Source organism: Lissotriton helveticus, chromosome 1_1 (assembly GCF_964261635.1).
Source record: "Lissotriton helveticus chromosome 1_1, aLisHel1.1, whole genome shotgun sequence".
Classification (NCBI taxonomy): domain Eukaryota; kingdom Metazoa; phylum Chordata; class Amphibia; order Caudata; family Salamandridae; genus Lissotriton; species Lissotriton helveticus.
Window position 1 is genome coordinate 1,061,309,463 of NC_136057.1, and position 17,586 is coordinate 1,061,327,048.

At 46.3% G+C, this 17,586-nt stretch overlaps 1 protein-coding gene across 1 annotated transcript in view; it reads right to left on the bottom strand.

The window, feature by feature from the left end:
* Positions 1-731: 731 nt before the first annotated feature.
* The window catches only part of LOC144763427 (extracellular calcium-sensing receptor-like), an 87,635-nt gene continuing 70,780 nt past the window's right edge, over positions 732-17,586 (bottom strand). Inside the window, exon 6 of the mRNA XM_078649015.1 lies at positions 732-1,630. Coding sequence (XP_078505141.1) covers positions 732-1,630 — 899 coding nt within the window. The remainder of the gene's footprint in view (positions 1,631-17,586) is intronic.

The following is a 17,586-nucleotide window of genomic DNA, read 5'->3' on the forward strand; positions in this document are numbered from 1 at the left end:
TGCTTTTTCCACGTGTGCTGCCTTGTGCAGCACACATGGAAAAAGCAAAATGCCATGGATTGTTTATGTACAGAAAAGTGTCCCTTCCTGTACATTAACAATCCTTTAAAAAAAAAAAGAAATGTTGTCACTTTCATGTGTGCTGCACGAAGCACACACATGATAGGGACAAAATGGCATTTTAGGATTGTTTTTGTGCAGGATGGGATACCTTCCTACACTTAAACAATCCCCCCCTACACGCAGACACCCTTGCACTATGGTTTAGCAACTTAGTGCCTTCACATGGGGAAATGCAAGGCTGCATTGCATTCTTGTAAATATGGTATCGCCTTGCGTGTCATAAGTGGCGGAGAGATCGTTAGGCCAGGAAGGCTAACGCCTGTCTCCGCCACTTCCTTGTACATAACCCCCTCTGTGTCTCAGATAAATTCTTAAAGATGTGATTTGAAAGAATAGCACACAAAACTCCACAATGCCGTAAAACTTTGAGGCTTTAATGTGACATATTATTCAAGAAGAACATAGACGACCCATCACATCATCCAAACTATCAAATGCTTTTTAGCACAACCAACAACAAAAGCATTCAATCGTTTGTTGAGCAATGCTGCCTTACTACAATTTTGACCAAAGCAATCACATATTTCTAGATTAACTGGTTAATAGCAGTATTTATTGGATGTAAGGGATTTAATAGCAACTTTTCATTTACATTTTTGCTTATTAATTTATTTTTTTACCCGTGACTTTTGTGTGTTGTTCAACTTTGGGTTCAAAAGTATGATGTGACATTTGGGGAAAAATATACAGACAAGTACCCCAGCACTTGAAGAGAGAATAGCAAAGATTTCCACAGCCACCATGTACTTCCCCTTTGTGCTGAGGTACGCTGGGAGGAAGGATAGCCAGACACTGAGGAAGATCATCATGCTGAACGTGATCCATTTGGTCTCATTGAATCGATCAGGCAGTTTCCTTGCCTTAAATGCCACAGCAAAACTGAGACAGGCCAAGAGACTGAGGAGTCCCAGCATGCAATAGAATGCTGTCTCAGAGTTTTCGTTACATTGCAGCAAGATCTTATCCACAGAGTCTTTCATATTACATTCCAGGAAAGGAGGTGAGATCAGTAACCATGTCGCACACACTATCACCTGTAGGAAAATGCAAATGAAGATTATTGAAGAAGGAATTTTTACTGGCAGCCAACTCCTGTACCAGCTGTTAGGCTCTCTGGCTTTAAAAGCGAGGACAACAATTGTAGTTTTGGAAAGAATGCAAGACACACAGAGAGAAAAAACAATGCCAAAAACCATTTGGCGAAGCATGCAGTTCCTCCTTTCGGGTTTTCCAATGAATAGAAAGGAACAGAGGAAGCAGAGGATGAGGGAAAAAAGAGTGAGGTAGCTGATGGTTCGGTTGTTGGCACGGACAATTGGCGTCTCTTTGTGCCTGAGGAATATAATGAGCACTGAGGCTGTGATCAGAGTTAAGACTGTGGCTATGGCAGCTAATCCGGTACCAAGTGCCTCATCAAACCTGAGATATTCTAGATGTTTTTTAATGCATTTATCTTGCTGAGGATTGGACCAGTAATCTTCTGGGCACTTGAAACAGTTCTTTAAACCTGACAAATAAATGAAAAAGTATAAACACATTTAGTACGTTCAAACATGTGTATAAATAGCTTTCAAAAAGTTTTCCATATACTACCTAAAGCCTGAAGTCATCCCTTTTGTTGCCACCTCCATGTCTTCTGTGAACGCCCTTCTAAATAACTTCAATGCATTTCTGGAAAACCATGTTAACACCTATGTTCCAAGCAAAATACGAATGTGCAATCCAAAACCTTCAGCACCCTGGTAGACCAAAGACCTTGCTGACAGCAAATTCCACATCCATGACAGGAAATAACCTTTCTTAAAAAAAGAACTGCAGTGACATCATCCACGTATCACAAAGACAGCTCATCACATCATCCAAAGCCAAGAACTACGGCAACACAATCAATGAAGATTTGAATAGAACCAGGACCCTTTTCAAAACAATCAAGCTCTCCATCAACTCCCTGCCTGAGTCTTCTCTCTCATGTACTGTGAACAAGTGCAATGCCATCAATCATTTTCAATGACAAAATACAGAAAAACCACAAGCATTTCCAAAACGCTAAATCTGCTTCTTCTATGATACCCACTATTCCCTGCTGCATCTGACAATGGCCATCCAGCACACCCCTGTCTCTCAAAGACCTTACTAGCATCCTCAACTCCATCAAAGCAGCCTACCTTTGAAAATTATGTCTTATTCTCATCCTTCACAAAATCCCACTTGGGGAACCTCTTTCACCCCAACTCACCACTGTTTACAGTTCCCTCACTCAAAGCATCTCCTGTGAGGCTCTCAAGACAAGCAGGATCCCCCTGCTCTCCAAGAAACCCAACTAAACCCTGGAAACCTTTACTCCTGCTGGTCAATCACTCATCCACACATAATCAGTAAAATTATTTTAAAAGGATTTAATTCTCAACTCACATCAACACCAACCACCTCCTGTATGGCTATCAATGCAGCTTCATATCACAGAGACAACAAACTTACAAAATATGGATAGTGACCTTTTGACGATTGGTAAAGATGACCCATGTCTCCTGATGTTTTTTGAACACAGCTGTTTCAGCGCTGTCAACCCCCTATCTCACCAACGTATCCCATGGGATTCATGGGAAACACCCCTCACAGGTTATATAAAGAGCGATTGGAGGCTTCAGATTCCTTACATTGTCAAAATAATGCTTTTATCATTTGATACATTCATAAAATACTAGGAAGGGAGGTAAATTACAGTTCACAGGCCAACATGTGCAACAAGACACATCTTGATTTTGTTTTATATATCCACTGCAAGACAGGTAATAAACCATTCACAAGACAATAGGGCAAATTATTATTTGAACACATGATAATCAGCCATTAACCCAAAAATTAGTGAGAGGATAAATGTTATAAATTAAAAAAAACAGCCTTCTCACAGTTACCCAATTATGATAATTTCATTACAAGACAGGAGGCTAACATTATGCATTAATCCTTTAATGTAACTCACAAGCAGCCGCTTACATCATAGAAAGAAAGAACTAGAATGCAGTGACAACATAACAACAATATAAGGCGTGAGCAACAAAAGAGCTGCCTCTTTTAAATGCGGCTCGCAAGCAGATAAGTTGCTCTTACTTGCTCTTTATATATTTCCCATTCAATGCTTCTCTACTTCTTTATTCATTGCCTGCCTTTGTTTTAATACACTATATTCATTGCCTTTATGTTTTTTACGGTGTGTATTCTGATTGATCTCGTGATTTAACTGTAGCTGTTTTATTTGGTTTTGTTGTTGACTACTGCCTCTTTCCCTTTGATTTTTCAAGTGCTGGTCGTTTCCCTGATCCTTTTCCCTCCTGCCTCCCTCCCATCGACTTCCAATTTACAGTCGTCGATTACCCGCCCCCCCCACCTTGCCTCCCCTTGTCACCAGAGCCTTTGTTTCGGGCGTGCCACGCAATTAAATTTACCCAATTAAGTTTACCTTTAACGCTTCGCTTTTGTTTAATTTTAAGCTCTTCAGACGCACTCGCTTCTTTCCCACACGAGCGCATCCTCCAGCTTTGGAGAGTAATGGACCTATGCTGCGGCCGCGCAGCGTGCCCAGCCTGCTGAGGGTCATTCCTCTAATCCCCCGGCAGCGGCTGGCTCGAGCGCGTCAGTTACATCGCACTTGCCAGCCGCTGCCAGAGACTCGATCAGCTGTTGCCTTGATTGCCTTTTCCTTCGCCTTTCTAGCGTTTTGGCCTTTCTGCCCCCAAAATCAATTCCGCCTGGTTTAGTCTGCTATATACATTAAAAAAAAGTATTAAATCTGACAGCATGCCAGGAACGGAACTACCCTCCTTTTCTTCCTCTTTCTTAAAATAATTTCCTGCATATTATTTACAAATATAAGAAGTTTATTTAATTAAGTTGGTAATAAATTATTCAGCTAAATACATAAAAAATATATTTTTTTAAAAGAGCATTTTATAAATTAATTTGTTTAATAATTTTAAGCTATTCTAGTTATACTTACCTGTCATGTCTGACATGGAATCAGACGATGCTATCGCTAGTTCCCCATACCATACTAATGACTCCTTTAACATTTTCTTACAAAGGGAGATGAGGTCCTGCATGATGAACACGCTCTAGGAGGTCATGTCATCCAAGCGACCCTTCTTACAAGAACATGATGACGACCCTCCTCGTGATCCTGAAACTGTATACTCCAAGAGCAGTAAAAAACTGAAATATTGTGAAGGCACTATTAGAGGTCGTGGTACCAACACTTTACCTGGGAGGTCCTAGCACCTCACACTTGTTAGGAGGCCCCGTGCCACAAAAGATACACGTGTCCCTCACGACACAAATAGGATGGGTGTTCCTAGCGGCACAAACATGACGGGTGTCCCTAGTGACACAAATTTTAATGGTACACGTGATGATGCAGGTACCGAATCAGACGAAGATGAAGTCTTCGACAACCCCTATGATGAGTTTATCCTTGACTTGGACGATCAAGATCTCAATGATCTGGATTTTAATATTCAGTCTGAGGTTGACTCTTCCCCCTCTGCTAAAGACGCCATTTTTGATCCCTTGAGTGGCGAAATGTTTTCTCCCCTCAACATCTCCCACCCCAATAGTTCCAAATAGTTTCCCCAGGATCATGTCTCTAAATTCATTACCAGATGGCGAAGAAATTCGCTTGAGAGAGAGACACGTAATACCCTGAGATATGAATGCCTGAGACCCTGCATCGAAGACAGGTCTGTCAGACCCCTAATCTCGATCCTGACCGTATTAAATTTCTCTTTAAATTGGGTAAGGACCACAGGAAAGGCCTTAAGAGAGCTCTGAAAAGCTGCCAAGACCATCTTCTTGATGTTCTCGGCCCCCTTACTAAGATTCTTGACTTAGCCGAAGAATCTTATATCTCCAATTCACCCCTTTACACTAACCTGGTTGGAGGCTGGAACCAAAGGGCAATCGTCTTGCTTGGCAATGCTAATTCAGGTCTCAACATTGAAAGGAGGAAGACCATCCTCAATAAAATTAATCCAAAACTGGGTGACCTGGCCGAAAAGGAACCTTCAAAAAAGCCCAGAGGCCTCCTCTTCGGTGAGGACATGATTAAAACTATAGGGAAGTATGTTTCCACTTTCACTGCCCTAGACAAGGCCCAGAATAATATGAGGCGTGTCTTCAATAGTAACTTTTTGGACAGGCCGGAAGAAGGAGCCGTTCTTCTGGCCATGGAAATTACCGGCCCTTCTCATCCACAAGAGGCAGAGAAGTTGCGGGAAGAGGTTTTTACCCTTCCTACTGGCAATTTTACCCCCAGAGAGGAAGAGGTTTGCGCAACAGTGGTTTCTCCTCCCGAGGAACTCCCAACAGCAACCCTCCAAGTAAGTCCTTCTCTCTCCTCTCCACTTCCCAGGGTCGGGGGAAGACTCAAACACTTCTACCATGCTTGAAAATCTCTGACTCAAGACCCGTGGGTTCTCGACACAGTTCAGGGATTCAAAATAGATTTTGTAGAACTTCCATGCCAAACACATACACCCAATCCTTTGGTTCTTCCAATAGAACATCAAGAGATTGTCAAGGAAGAAATCTCTTCTATGCTCCAAAAAGGCGCTATTGTTGAAGTTCCTTTTCTCAAAAGAAATTGATCAGCACACTCTTCTTGGTCCAAAAGAAGGAAAATGGGTTGAGACCAGTTATAAACCGACGAGAAGTAAACAAGTACCTAGTGTACAGACACTTCAAAATGGAGGGCATTCACCTCCTCAGAGACCTTCTTCTTCAAGGGGACTGGCTAGTCAAATTAGATCTAAAGGATGCCTATTTTACCATTCCTATGGCAGAAGAACACCAACCCTTCCTTCAATTCATCTGGGACAATCACCTCTTTCAGTTTCAAGCCCTCCCTTTGTGACTATCATCTGCCCCTTGGTGTTTCACCAAGATCATGAGAACAATCGTCTCTCTCTTGAGAGGAAAAGGGAGTCGCCTGATTATCTATCTAGGCGATATCCTCATCATGTCCCAACTACACTCTCAACTCTTGGAAGATCTCAAGACCACCAAGAATCTTATAGAGCATCTCGGTTTCTTTGTAAATCGGAAAAAGTCCATCCTTACCCCCTCAAAATCTCTAGAATTCCTTGGTTTCACCATAGACACTTCAAAATGCCTCCTTCTTCTTCCCAACAAGAAAATCGCCAAGACACAGTTTCCTGGGAGCTGCTGAGGCTAACGGTCATTAAAGTACATGTGTCTCTACTTTATTGTCTGCCTAGAGATTACTCCAAATTGGCGACGAGGATGGGATCGTTAGTCTATCTTCCCACGTGTGCAACTGCTTCTGTGGTGCCATTGAACGTATTTACATGAAGTATGGAAGATTAAAGGTTAGAAGGTTATCGTTGGCACAAAATTAAAAAAAAATATGCTGATGGGATTGTGGAGATCAGCGTATTCGTGAAGAAGAAGCATTTGGAAACGCAGTCTAGATACAGAGATTTTGCTGATTTATCTCTGATTTCTAAAAAGAAGAAAGAACTCTGCTTCAGTTAGTAAGAAGTATATTTAGTGGAGCGGTTCTCTGAGGCGGTATTGGTGTCACGTGAATTCATTGTTGGATGTATCAGTTTCCCCTTGTGAGCTCTGTAATTCAACAGAATTGGACTTGAATGTGACTCACCCTATCGTCGTTATCGTCGGTCGATGTAGTCGGCTGAAGTTGTGTGCTCCGTAGTCAGCGAGTGAATGGTGACGTAATCGAATTCTCTGAAGTGTTGGTGATCGTGCATGTCGTCACTTCAGAATCTTCACCACGTCAACTGAGAGAACGCTGCTCCTGTTGTGAATTCTTCCTATGTACGAAGAATGCAACGCCTACGTCTGCGCTGAAGGTCGGAGGTCAATTTTGACAGTGCAGTTTCTGACTGTTACGGCGCTTATGTTGAAAGTTGGCTCTATGTAAGGCGTCAGTCACATTATCCTATCTGTGGTGTCTACGCAAGAGGTTGTCTTGGTGATTCTGGCATTTGCGTAGTTGCTTTTATCTGCGCTGTATGTCAGTTACGGTAATTAACACATTTCATCATTGCATCTGCGGTGCCTTCACGGACGTTTTCGATGATTCCGGCATTCATTTTCTTCACATTAAAGGCAAGGAAAATATAGTAAAGAGTTTCAAGAAATAAATTATCACGCTTAGGTTGTTTACGCCGGAAGTCAAGGAATATACATTCTATGGACAAGCTTTAAATTGAGTCAAAGGTTCACACACATGTCAAAATGTTAGTGACAGTTATTTAAAAAAAAAGAATTTAGGGAGTTGACACTAAGGAGAAGGAACTATTTCAAACATTTTAAATTGATTGTAGTGCATACTTGTTTATAATAATCAACTAGTAACATAATATAAAAAGTATTTGTATATTGTTATACTGTACATGATGATATATTGATATTTTGTTTATATCTAACCTCTTTCATTTACAGTGCAGCAGGGTTAGTTTAAAGTAGAATATGTATTATGAATATATATTTAAATTGCAGAATGTACAAGCTCCTCCCTCATTTTTGCAGCTTACAGGTGATCCACCTGCCAGGTGGAAAGTGTGGTTTAGGGCTTTTGAAAAATATTTAGTAGCAATGGGAGGGAGTAGGTTTAGTGCTCAGAGGAAACGGTTTATATTAGAACATAATTTAGGGTTTGAGGGGCAGGCAGTTTTAGAACATCTTCCTCCTTTTGAAGTAGGTGAGGATGAGGATGAAATAGATGAATATCAACAAACTGTTAAAATGTTACAAAACAATTTGATGTAGAAAGCAGCTTAGTGGTAGCTAGACATACGTTTTTTACCAGGGAACAAGAAAAGGATGAGAGGATAGTTGCTTATGTTGCAGCACTTCGTATACTTGCTTCTGTATTTTACATCGCAACTCATTCGCAACCAAATTGTTGTTCATACTTATGATGGAAAAGTGCAAGAGAAGTTGCTTACTCCTAACAATCCTTCATTAGAAGAGACAATTTCTATAGTTAAGAGTATTGAATTGTCTCAAAAGTCAAAGAAGGAGTTAAAACCCGATAAGAATCTTGTTGGAGCTGTTTAAGAGGTTGAAGAGAAAAATGTAAAAGTTCAAGCTCCATCGTTTAAGCCTCTTAATGAATCTAAAGTTTCAAAATATGTGTCTAACAAATTTGAAAGAAATAATTTTGTTTCAAAAAATGTGTGTGGTAAATGTGGTTTTTCAGCTCATTTTCCTAATTCTAAAATATGTCCAGCTAAGGCTGCATTATGTCACAAGTGTGGAAAACAGGGTCATTTTGCAAAAGTGTGCAACTACAAAGGAAGTGTGAGTGTGGTTTATGATGAAGAGGAAAAGTTAGTTGAGGGTGAATGTGAGGTTGTTAGCTCTTTATCTGATCTAGTGGTTGTTGTCAAAGATGACTTTGAAGATTGTGTTGATCCAGTGGTTGAGATCTTAGTGGATAATAATCCCTCAATCTATTGGTTGATGCGGGGGCGTGTATGACAATGATTACAGATGAACTGTTTGAGAAGACTTGGAATGAGAAACCACTCAGTCCGCCGGATAGGAGTCCAGTTTCTTATGAGGGAAGGAAAATTGAATTATCTGGTTTTTTTTTTAAACATCTCTGGTATTTAACAACAAACACATCAAGGGTAAAGTGTATACTTTGTCAAACCTTTTAAACCTATCTCTTCCTGCTCTATCGCCAGATGGGTTAGATTGTCTATGAGCTTCCCTGGCATTGACCTTTCTAAATTTCAAGCCCACTCTCTCAGAGGTGCTATGGCTAGCAAGTCCTTTTGGTCTGGTGGTAAGTTAGATGTTATCCTTAAAGCTTCTGATTGTTCCAATGCCTCCACTTTTGCTCGTCATTATTGTAAACCTATTGAACAATCAATCAATCAATCAATCATAGACATTTATAGAGCGCTCTACTTACCCGAAGGGTCTCAAGGCGCTAGGGGGGGGTGCTGCTACTGCCCGAACAGCCAGGTCTTGAGCTTCTTCCTGAAGGCGAGGTGGTCTTGGGTCAGGCGCAGGTCGGTCGGGAGGGAGTTCCAGGTCTTGGCAGCCAGGTAGGAGAAGGACCTTCCTCCTGTTGTCGTTCTTCGGATGCGGGGGACGGCGGCGAGGGCGTGACTGGCTGATCGGAGGTGTCGTTTGGGAGCGTAGAAGTTGATGCGGTTGTTGAGGTAGCTCGGGCCTTGATCGTGTAGGGCTTTGTGTGCGTGGGTGAGGAGACGGAAGGTGATTCTCTTGTTGACCGGGAGCCAGTGCAGGTCTCTTAGGTGTCCGGAGATGTGGCTGTGTCGTGGGATGTCGAGGATGAGTCTGGCTGAGGCGTTCTGGATCCGTTGGAGTCTCTTCTGGAGCTTGGCGGTGGTTCCGGCGTAGAGGGCGTTGCCGTAGTCCAGTCGGCTGGTGACGAGGGCCTGGGTGACAGTCTTCCTGGTCTCGGTGGGGATCCACCGGAAGATTTTCCGTAGCATGCGCAGGATGTTGAAGCACGACGAGGAGACTGCGTTGACTTGCTTGGTCATGGAGAGGGAGGAGTCCAGGATGAAGCCCAGGTTGCGTGCGTGGTCTGTCGGTTTGGGTGCAGTTCCCAGGGCGGGGGGCCACCAGGAGTCGTCCCAGGCGGAGGGCGAGGATCCCAGGATGAGGACTTCCGTCTTGTCCGAGTTCAGCTTCAGGCGGCTGGTCGACATCCACTCGGCTACTTCTTTCATTCCTTCGTGGAGGTTGGCTCTGGCGGCGGCGGGGTCGTTGGTAAGGGAGAGGATCAGCTGGGTATCGTCGGCGTAGGAGATGATGTTCAGGTTGTGTTGGCGTGCGATGGCCGCGAGGGGGCTCATGTAGACGTTGAAGAGGGTTGGGCTCAGCGAGGATCCTTGGGGTACGCCGCAGATGACTTCGGTGGCCTTTGATTTGTACGGAGGTAGGCGGACTCTCTGGGTTCTTCCGTCGAGGAAGGAGATGATCCATTCCAGTGCCTTCTCCTGGATTCCGACGTCGTAGAGGCGCTGCACTAGGGTGGGCTGGCAGACGGTGTCGAAGGCCGCGGAGAGGTCTAGGAGGATGAGCGCCGCTGTTTCTCCGTTATCCATCAGGGTTCGGATGTCATCGGTGGCAGCGATGAGGGCGGTCTCGGTGCTGTGATTGGCTCGGAAGCCAGACTGTGAGGGGTCGAGGGATCCGTTCGTCTCAAGGAAGGCGGCCAGCTGCTTGTTGACGGTCTTCTCGATGACTTTGGCTGGAAACGGGAGGAGCGAGATGGGGCGGTAATTCTTCAGTTCGGTGGGGTCCGCTGTTGGTTTCTTGAGTAGAGCGCTGAGTTCGGCGTGCTTCCAGCTCTCAGGGAAGGTGGCGGTGTCGAATGAGGTGTTGATGATGTCCCGCAGGTGGGGTGCGATGACAGCGTCGGCCTTGTTGAAGACGTGGTGAGGGCAAGGGTCGGTCGGAGATCCGGAGTGGATGGAGTTCATCGTGCGGACGGTGTCTTCGGTGCTGATAGGAGTCCAGGCGCGGAGGGTGGTGGTGGGGGGCGGTGGTTCGGTTGAGTCGGGCGTGGCGTTCGTCGGTTGGGTGTTGAAGCTGTTGTGTATGTCCGCGATCTTGTTGTGGAAGTAGGAGGCGAGGGAGTTGCAGAGTTCTTGCGATGGGGTGATGTCGTTGTTTCCGGCGTTGGGGTTGGAGAGCTCTTTCACGATGTTGAAGAGTTCCTTGCAGTTGTGTGCGTTGTTGTCCAGTCGGTCCTTGAATGCAGTTTTCTTGGTGTCGCGGATCAGCTGGTGGTGCTTCCGGGTGGCAAGCTTGAGGGTGGTCATGTTGTCCGGTGTTGGCTCCCTTCTCCAGGCTTTCTCGAGGGCTCGGCAGTTCTTCTTGGAGCTCTTGAGTTCGTCGGTGAACCATGGGGCCTTCTTGCTGCCGGGTCTGCTGGGCGGGGTCTTCAGTGGGGCGAGTACGTCCGCGCAGTTGCTGATCCACTTCGTGAGGTTGTCGGCGGCCTGGCTGGGGTTCGCTGAGCTGGCGGGAGGGTGCTGGCTCAGGGCAGCGGCGAGCTGGTCGGCTGTGATCTTGCTCCAGCTTCTTCGGGCAACCTGTTGCTGGTGGTGGTGGGTCGTCGTTCTTCTGAAGGTGAAGTGGACGCAGCTGTGGTCCGTCCAGTGGAGTCCAGTGGCGTGGCTGAAGGTGATGTCTTTGCTGGATGAGAAGACGGCGTCGAGTGTGTGTCCGGCGAGGTGGGTGGGGGTGGTCACCAGCTGCTTGAGTCCGAGGTTGGCGAGGTTGTCCAGCAGGGTGGTGGTGTTGCGGTCGTTGTTGTTCTCCAGGTGGAAGTTGATGTCCCCCAGGAGGATGTAGTCAGCGGAGGGGAGGGCATGCGGGCTGACGAAGTCGGCGATGTCCTCGCTGAATCGTGTGCGTGGTCCAGGGGGTCGGTAGATCAGGGTGCCTCTGAGGGTGGTCTTCGGGTCGGTGTGGATCTGGAAGTGTAGGTGTTCGGCGGTGGTCAGGATGTCGTCTGTGCTGGTCGTGATGCGGATGGTGTCCCTGTGGATGATGGCGATGCCTCCTCCTATCTGGTTGGCAGTGCGGTCCCTCCGGGTGATCTTGTAGCCCTCTGGGATGGCGATGGCGATGTCGGGAGCTGAAGAGGCGTTCATCCAGGTCTCCGTGAGGAAGGCAACGTCTGGTGCTGTGGTGTCGATGAGGTTCCAGAGTTCGATGGCGTGTCTGTGGACTGAGCGGGTGTTGAGCAGGATGCACTTCAGGTGGTTGGTGCTGGTGTTCGTCTTGGCGGGTGCTGGTGCGAGGCAGGTCCGTATGCAGGTGAACTTGCAGGACTGGCAGATGAAGGGTCCGTGGGTGCGTCTCGGGGTGGCACGGTAGCATCCCGGGGCTCGTCCGTCGTTGAGTGCGATGAGGGTGGCGGCGTCGTACGTCCGGCGGGTGGGCTGGGGTCTGCGGAGGCCAGGGGTCCTGGCGCTGGGCGCGGGCCAGGCGCGGACGGGCGCAGACGGGCTTACCTTTGGCGCACCTTCGGCGCTCAGTCGGTGCTCCCGCTGCGCGCGTCCGCTGCGCGGTCGCTGAGGGGGCGTCATAAGAAGGGATCCTGGAGGGCGGGTCAGGCGGGAGGCGGGGAGCGCGTGGGCCTATCGGTAGGCGGGGGGGCGGGGTCGCGTCAAAACCGGCGCGAAATCCAGGCGGCCGGCCCTGCGGCGGCTGGGGCGCGGGGCTGGATCGGCGATCAGGCGGGCGGCCCTGCGGCGGCTGGGGCGCCGGGATGGATCGGCAGCAGGCAGCAGGTAAGTGGCAGGCAGCAGGCGGGGAGCGAGGGGGCAACCAGGCCGAGGGCACAGTGGTCGCTGCAAGAGTGGGGTCGGGGTCCCCTTAAGAAGGGATCCTGGAGGGCGGGTCAGGCGGGAGGCGGGGAGCGCGTGGGCCTATCGGTAGGCGGGGGGGCGGGGTCGCGTCAAAACCGGCGCGAAATCCAGGCGGCCGGCCCTGCGGCGGCTGGGGCGCCGGGCTGGATCGGCGATCAGGCGGGCGGCCCTGCGGCGGCTGGGGCGCCGGGATGGATCGGCAGCAGGCAGCAGGTAAGTGGCAGGCAGCAGGCGGGGAGCGAGGGGGCAACCAGGCCGAGGGCACAGTCCGACGTTGTTCTTTAAGGCTACCAACATGCATAATGTAGTCTCCTGTCTTATAATGAAATTGCGATTCTACTATTACCATGACCAGAGAATCTGGATTTCATTAAAGACACGGAGGCTAACATTATCCCTCCCGTCCCTCCCTTGGACGGATTATATATTCTTATATTGTTGACTTTTTGCATTCATATGATGTTGATTTTTGTTCTTGTTCATGTTAACAATATACATTTTATCTTTGCAAAGTTTCTTTCAGCCTTTTAATTTTTCATTTTCTTTTTCAGATAACTTGACCTAACGGATCTTGCTGGACTTCTCTACATTTCCTTCCTTTGGAATTTTCTTTCTTCATCGCTCTCTAGTCCAAGTTGCACCTTGATCTTGCCGACTCTCTCCTTTGCTTCATGGCATTTAAAAGAGGCAGCTTTGTTGTTGCTCATGCCTTATATTGTTGTTATGTTGTCACTGCATTCTAGTTCTTTCTTTCTATGATGTAAGCGGCTACTTGTGAGTTGCATTAAAGGATTAATGCATAATGTTAGCCTCCGTGTCTTTAATGAAATCCAGATTCTCTGGTCATGTTAATAGGAGAATCGCAATTTTCAACATAGTATCAGATAACTGGGCAGAAATAAATTATTGCCTGACTTTCTCATATATGTATTATTTGAGCCTCATTTAACATAGCAGACTCTTCAAAAAAAACAATGCAGCATCGATAATTACCGATTAATTGGAGCACTGGAACTTTTTTAAACTGTTGTACAACTGTATAAATAAAGTTCTGTTAATCATTACTTTTAACCCAAATATGTCAATTTTTGAGATCATTCTAATTAAACCTCAATGCCAATATAGACCATTTACAAACCTTGCTATGACATCATATCAAATAGCGAGGTTAGAAAAATGCAAATTTAAGTTATTAATTGAAATAATTATTCCTTATTTTAGGGCATGTATTTGTCGCTTACCCAATTGGTAACCAAAGATCAGGAATCAATTATTTCCTTTATTCAGTAAATTAATTACAATTTTGAATATTTGCTTCTTTTAATCTACAAGAAAGTGCACCTCAATGAATTATGTGTGTTACATTCTGAGGGAATAAATGGGGGTCATTCTACGACTGAGCCAAGATTCTCAAATAACTGCATTTACCAATGAGAGTGGTAACATCAGAGAACTCATTCCATATCTGGTTCTCCAATTAGATCTATAACCAGTTTGCAAGATCTGGCGGCTGGGAAGGCTACAGGGCCTGATAACATTCCTATTGAGGCATACAACTGCCTGCAGGATGTGTTAGCTCCGCTTATGTTGGATTTATTTAATGGTGTAATGTGCTCTGGAGTTGTTCCTGATTCCTGGAAAAGTACCAATATTGTTGTCTTTCATAAGAAGGGCAAGGATAAGGAAGAACCAGGCTCTTATCGCCCAATATCCCTCATAAATGCGGACACCAAAATGTATGCTGAGGTCTTGGCCAAGAGGCTGGGAGGGATCATTAGTGGTCTAGTCTCCCCATGGCAGCACAGGTTTGTACCAGGTCGTGACACCACGGATCACATCAGGAGGGGGTGATCACGCTATTTGATGCCCAGGCTGCTGTGGGGGTCGGATTGCCACGATCCTTCTGGACCCGGAAAAGGCCTTCGATCATGTCACTTTGAGCTATTTATTTGGGATATTGGAGCAGAGGGGCTTTGGCCCTAATGTTTTGACGGCTATAAAAGCCATGTATGTTGAGCCAGTAGCAAAAATCCAACTAATGGGTGGTACCTCTGAGGAAATCAACATATCTCAAGGGACCCGGCAGGGGTGCCCCTGCTCACCAATGTTCTTCGCTCAGTACATCGATCATCTGGTTAGAAAGAACTTAGACTGTGAGAGTATTAATCCAGTGGGGTGCAATGGGTTTGAAACCAAATTATTGGCATATGCAGAATATCTGGCCATAACAACGCCAGACCCAGAGCAGGTTATGGTGGCCCTCATAGGGATTACTTCGGAATTTAGTCAATATTCAGGATACCATCTCAATGAATCAAAAACCCAGATAATTTGTTCAAATAATATTCCAAAGAGGGATGGTAGATATATGGAGTCAGCAGTATATTTGGGCGTTAGGATCAATTCAAAGGTAGCTTCAATTGTCAAGGAACATTTCTTGCCAGTACTTAAGTCAATTACGGCAGAGTTAAAAAGAATCAATTGTATACACCTATCTACAATAGGCAGAGTTTATGTCATTAAGATGACCATGTTCCCCAAGATACTGTACCTTTTTTGTACTATCCCATTGGTAGTTGGGGAGGAAGTGCTTAAATCTATAGAGGCAGCCTTTGCTAATGTCATCTGGCAATATGGGAAAATTAGACGGTCTATGAATTATCTCTCACTCCCATCGGATAAGGGGGGGTTAACGGCTCCTAATATTAGATTTTGTATGTTGAGCTGTCTTTTCAGTCAGATGGCTATCTTATTAGACGGTATATCAAGCGTGTCTGACTCTTCTTTAGGGTTAAGATACCCCCTTCCATTTTTGAGCTGCTGCTAGGCAAATAAGCTACCGGTGTCTTGTTGCGTAAAACGGACAAACGTTATTTTAACAAAAAACGATACAAGATATTGGAAAGCGCTAGGAGGGTGTGGAAATGTATCCAGAAGCGTCTGGAAATCCCAAAAATTAACTATTATACACCACTCTGGAACTCTATCTTGTTTCCATATTTTAGTATGGATAGACTTCGGAGATTGTGGGAGGGACAAGGAATTAGAAGATTGGGAGATCTGTTTGGTGGAAGTACAATGCTGAGTTTTAATGATACAATTGGGGGTGGGGTCGCATACTACTCACACACCCACGGTGTCGCCCCTAAGGACTCTGGTCAATGTAGTAAAGTGTTCGCGATGCATCATCTTTCGATCTTCTGCTATCTTCGCTGTCTTCGCCATCCCTGGACACGTGTTTCGGGGTATCACCCCTCGTCAGCAGGGATAGGCCGTGTACTGGGGTTGCCGATGGCTGCCAATATCTGCCAGGTATAGTACCACTCAGGTGCGTAGGTGCGGGATCCCAGGCTCGTCAGCCCACTGCTCACGGGAGCTTTAAAGTTACAAATGGGGGTGGGGTCGCACACTACTCACACACCGGCGGTGTCGCCCCTAAGGACTCTGGTCAATGTAGTAAAGTGTTCGCGATGCATCATCTTTCGATCTTCTGCTATCTTCGCTGTCTTTGCCATCCCTGGACATCTGAGTTTTAATGAGATTCAGAGAAAATATGGAATCTCAGAATCGCAAGGTTTTACATTCCTGCAGATACACCAAACGCTATTAAAGATCAGACCAGCCATCACTCCAGGGGGTAAAAACAATGTGGTGGAGTATGTATTGGGTGGGGGTGTTAAAATTAACCCGATCTATAAAGCCCTAATTTCAACTCTCCAAGATGATGTGGATAAAATCGAAACAGCCTGGATGGTGAAATTAGGGGACCCAGACGTTGATCTAGACAAGGCTCTCCAATTAGCTGGGAAATGGTTCCGCTCTACCAATTTGAGAGCCAAGCATTATAAGACAGTATTCAACCTATATTTGACCCCGGCTAAGCTATTCAGCTGGGGCAAGAGGGAAGACGACAAATGTCCTAGATGCTCTGAGGGGGTCAGCTGATCTTGCCCACATGTATTATTATTGCCAAAAGCTATCAGAGATTCGTATTAATATCCAGAAATGTAGGGAGGGGCTGCTAGGTATTAAGATTATCCTATCCCCTACCCTAATGATCTTAGGGCATGATAGCAAATTAAGTCTGAATAAGGAGGAAGAAGCATTTGTTTTTATGTCTGTGGCGATCCTCCGGATTATTCTAGCAGCAGGCTGGAAGGATACTGTGGCTCCCTCCTTTCAGATGTGGTTATCCCGCCTGCTAGGGATTCATAATATTGAGACAGCCCTATATAGGGGAAGAGGTAGGAGAATGAGAGAACTAGGGCAAAACCTATGGGCCCTGTTGGACCTGGTCCTTTTGCAGGTTCACCCCAAAACTTTTTGCTTTTTCCTAGCCTGTTTATGGAACCTTGTGTTGGTGATTTTAGGCCGTTGCGCACTTTTTCACTGTGGTACAGTGTAAAGTGCGTGAGCTCTCTGTGTATGTGTGGTGAGTGACCTGCCCTCCCATAGGAATGCATGGGGAATATGTGTGACCATGGTAGTTCCTGATGTGTGGGGAGTGCAGGGTCGAGTTTGGTATGTGTGAACTCGTGAGATTGAATGCTGCGTAATGATGTATGTGGCATGAATGTGTCTAGTGTGGAAGTGCCACTTCTAGACATGGGTGTACGTGTGTAGTGAGTCTGCGGGCACGTGATTAGCTGTAGCCTGGCTCCAGGAGTGTGCCTGGGCCTGCTTGTGGATTGACTGTCTGGTTTGAGGGTGACAGGGGCTGGGGAGCCCCCAGGAGGTTGTCTGAGTCAGCCAGTGGTTGAATGACTGCATCTGCAACTAGAGTGGTGGGAGGAGATAGCATCTGGGAGTGAATAGGGCTGTGCCTGCCTGCCACAATGCTGGCTCCACCTCCTGCTAGGCTGCTATCACCTCTGCCCCTCACACTGAAAGGAAGGGAGAAGCCAGGAAGCCCAAATGCTCCAGCAACACCCAGAATTGGTTTAGACCGGGCTCAGGGCCCACTTGCACAAAGACTTCAAAGACTTTTAGGGGTATAAGAGAAGGACCCCTGACAACAGATTTTGAGATTCTACAATCAAGAGGAACCTCTGCCAGAAGA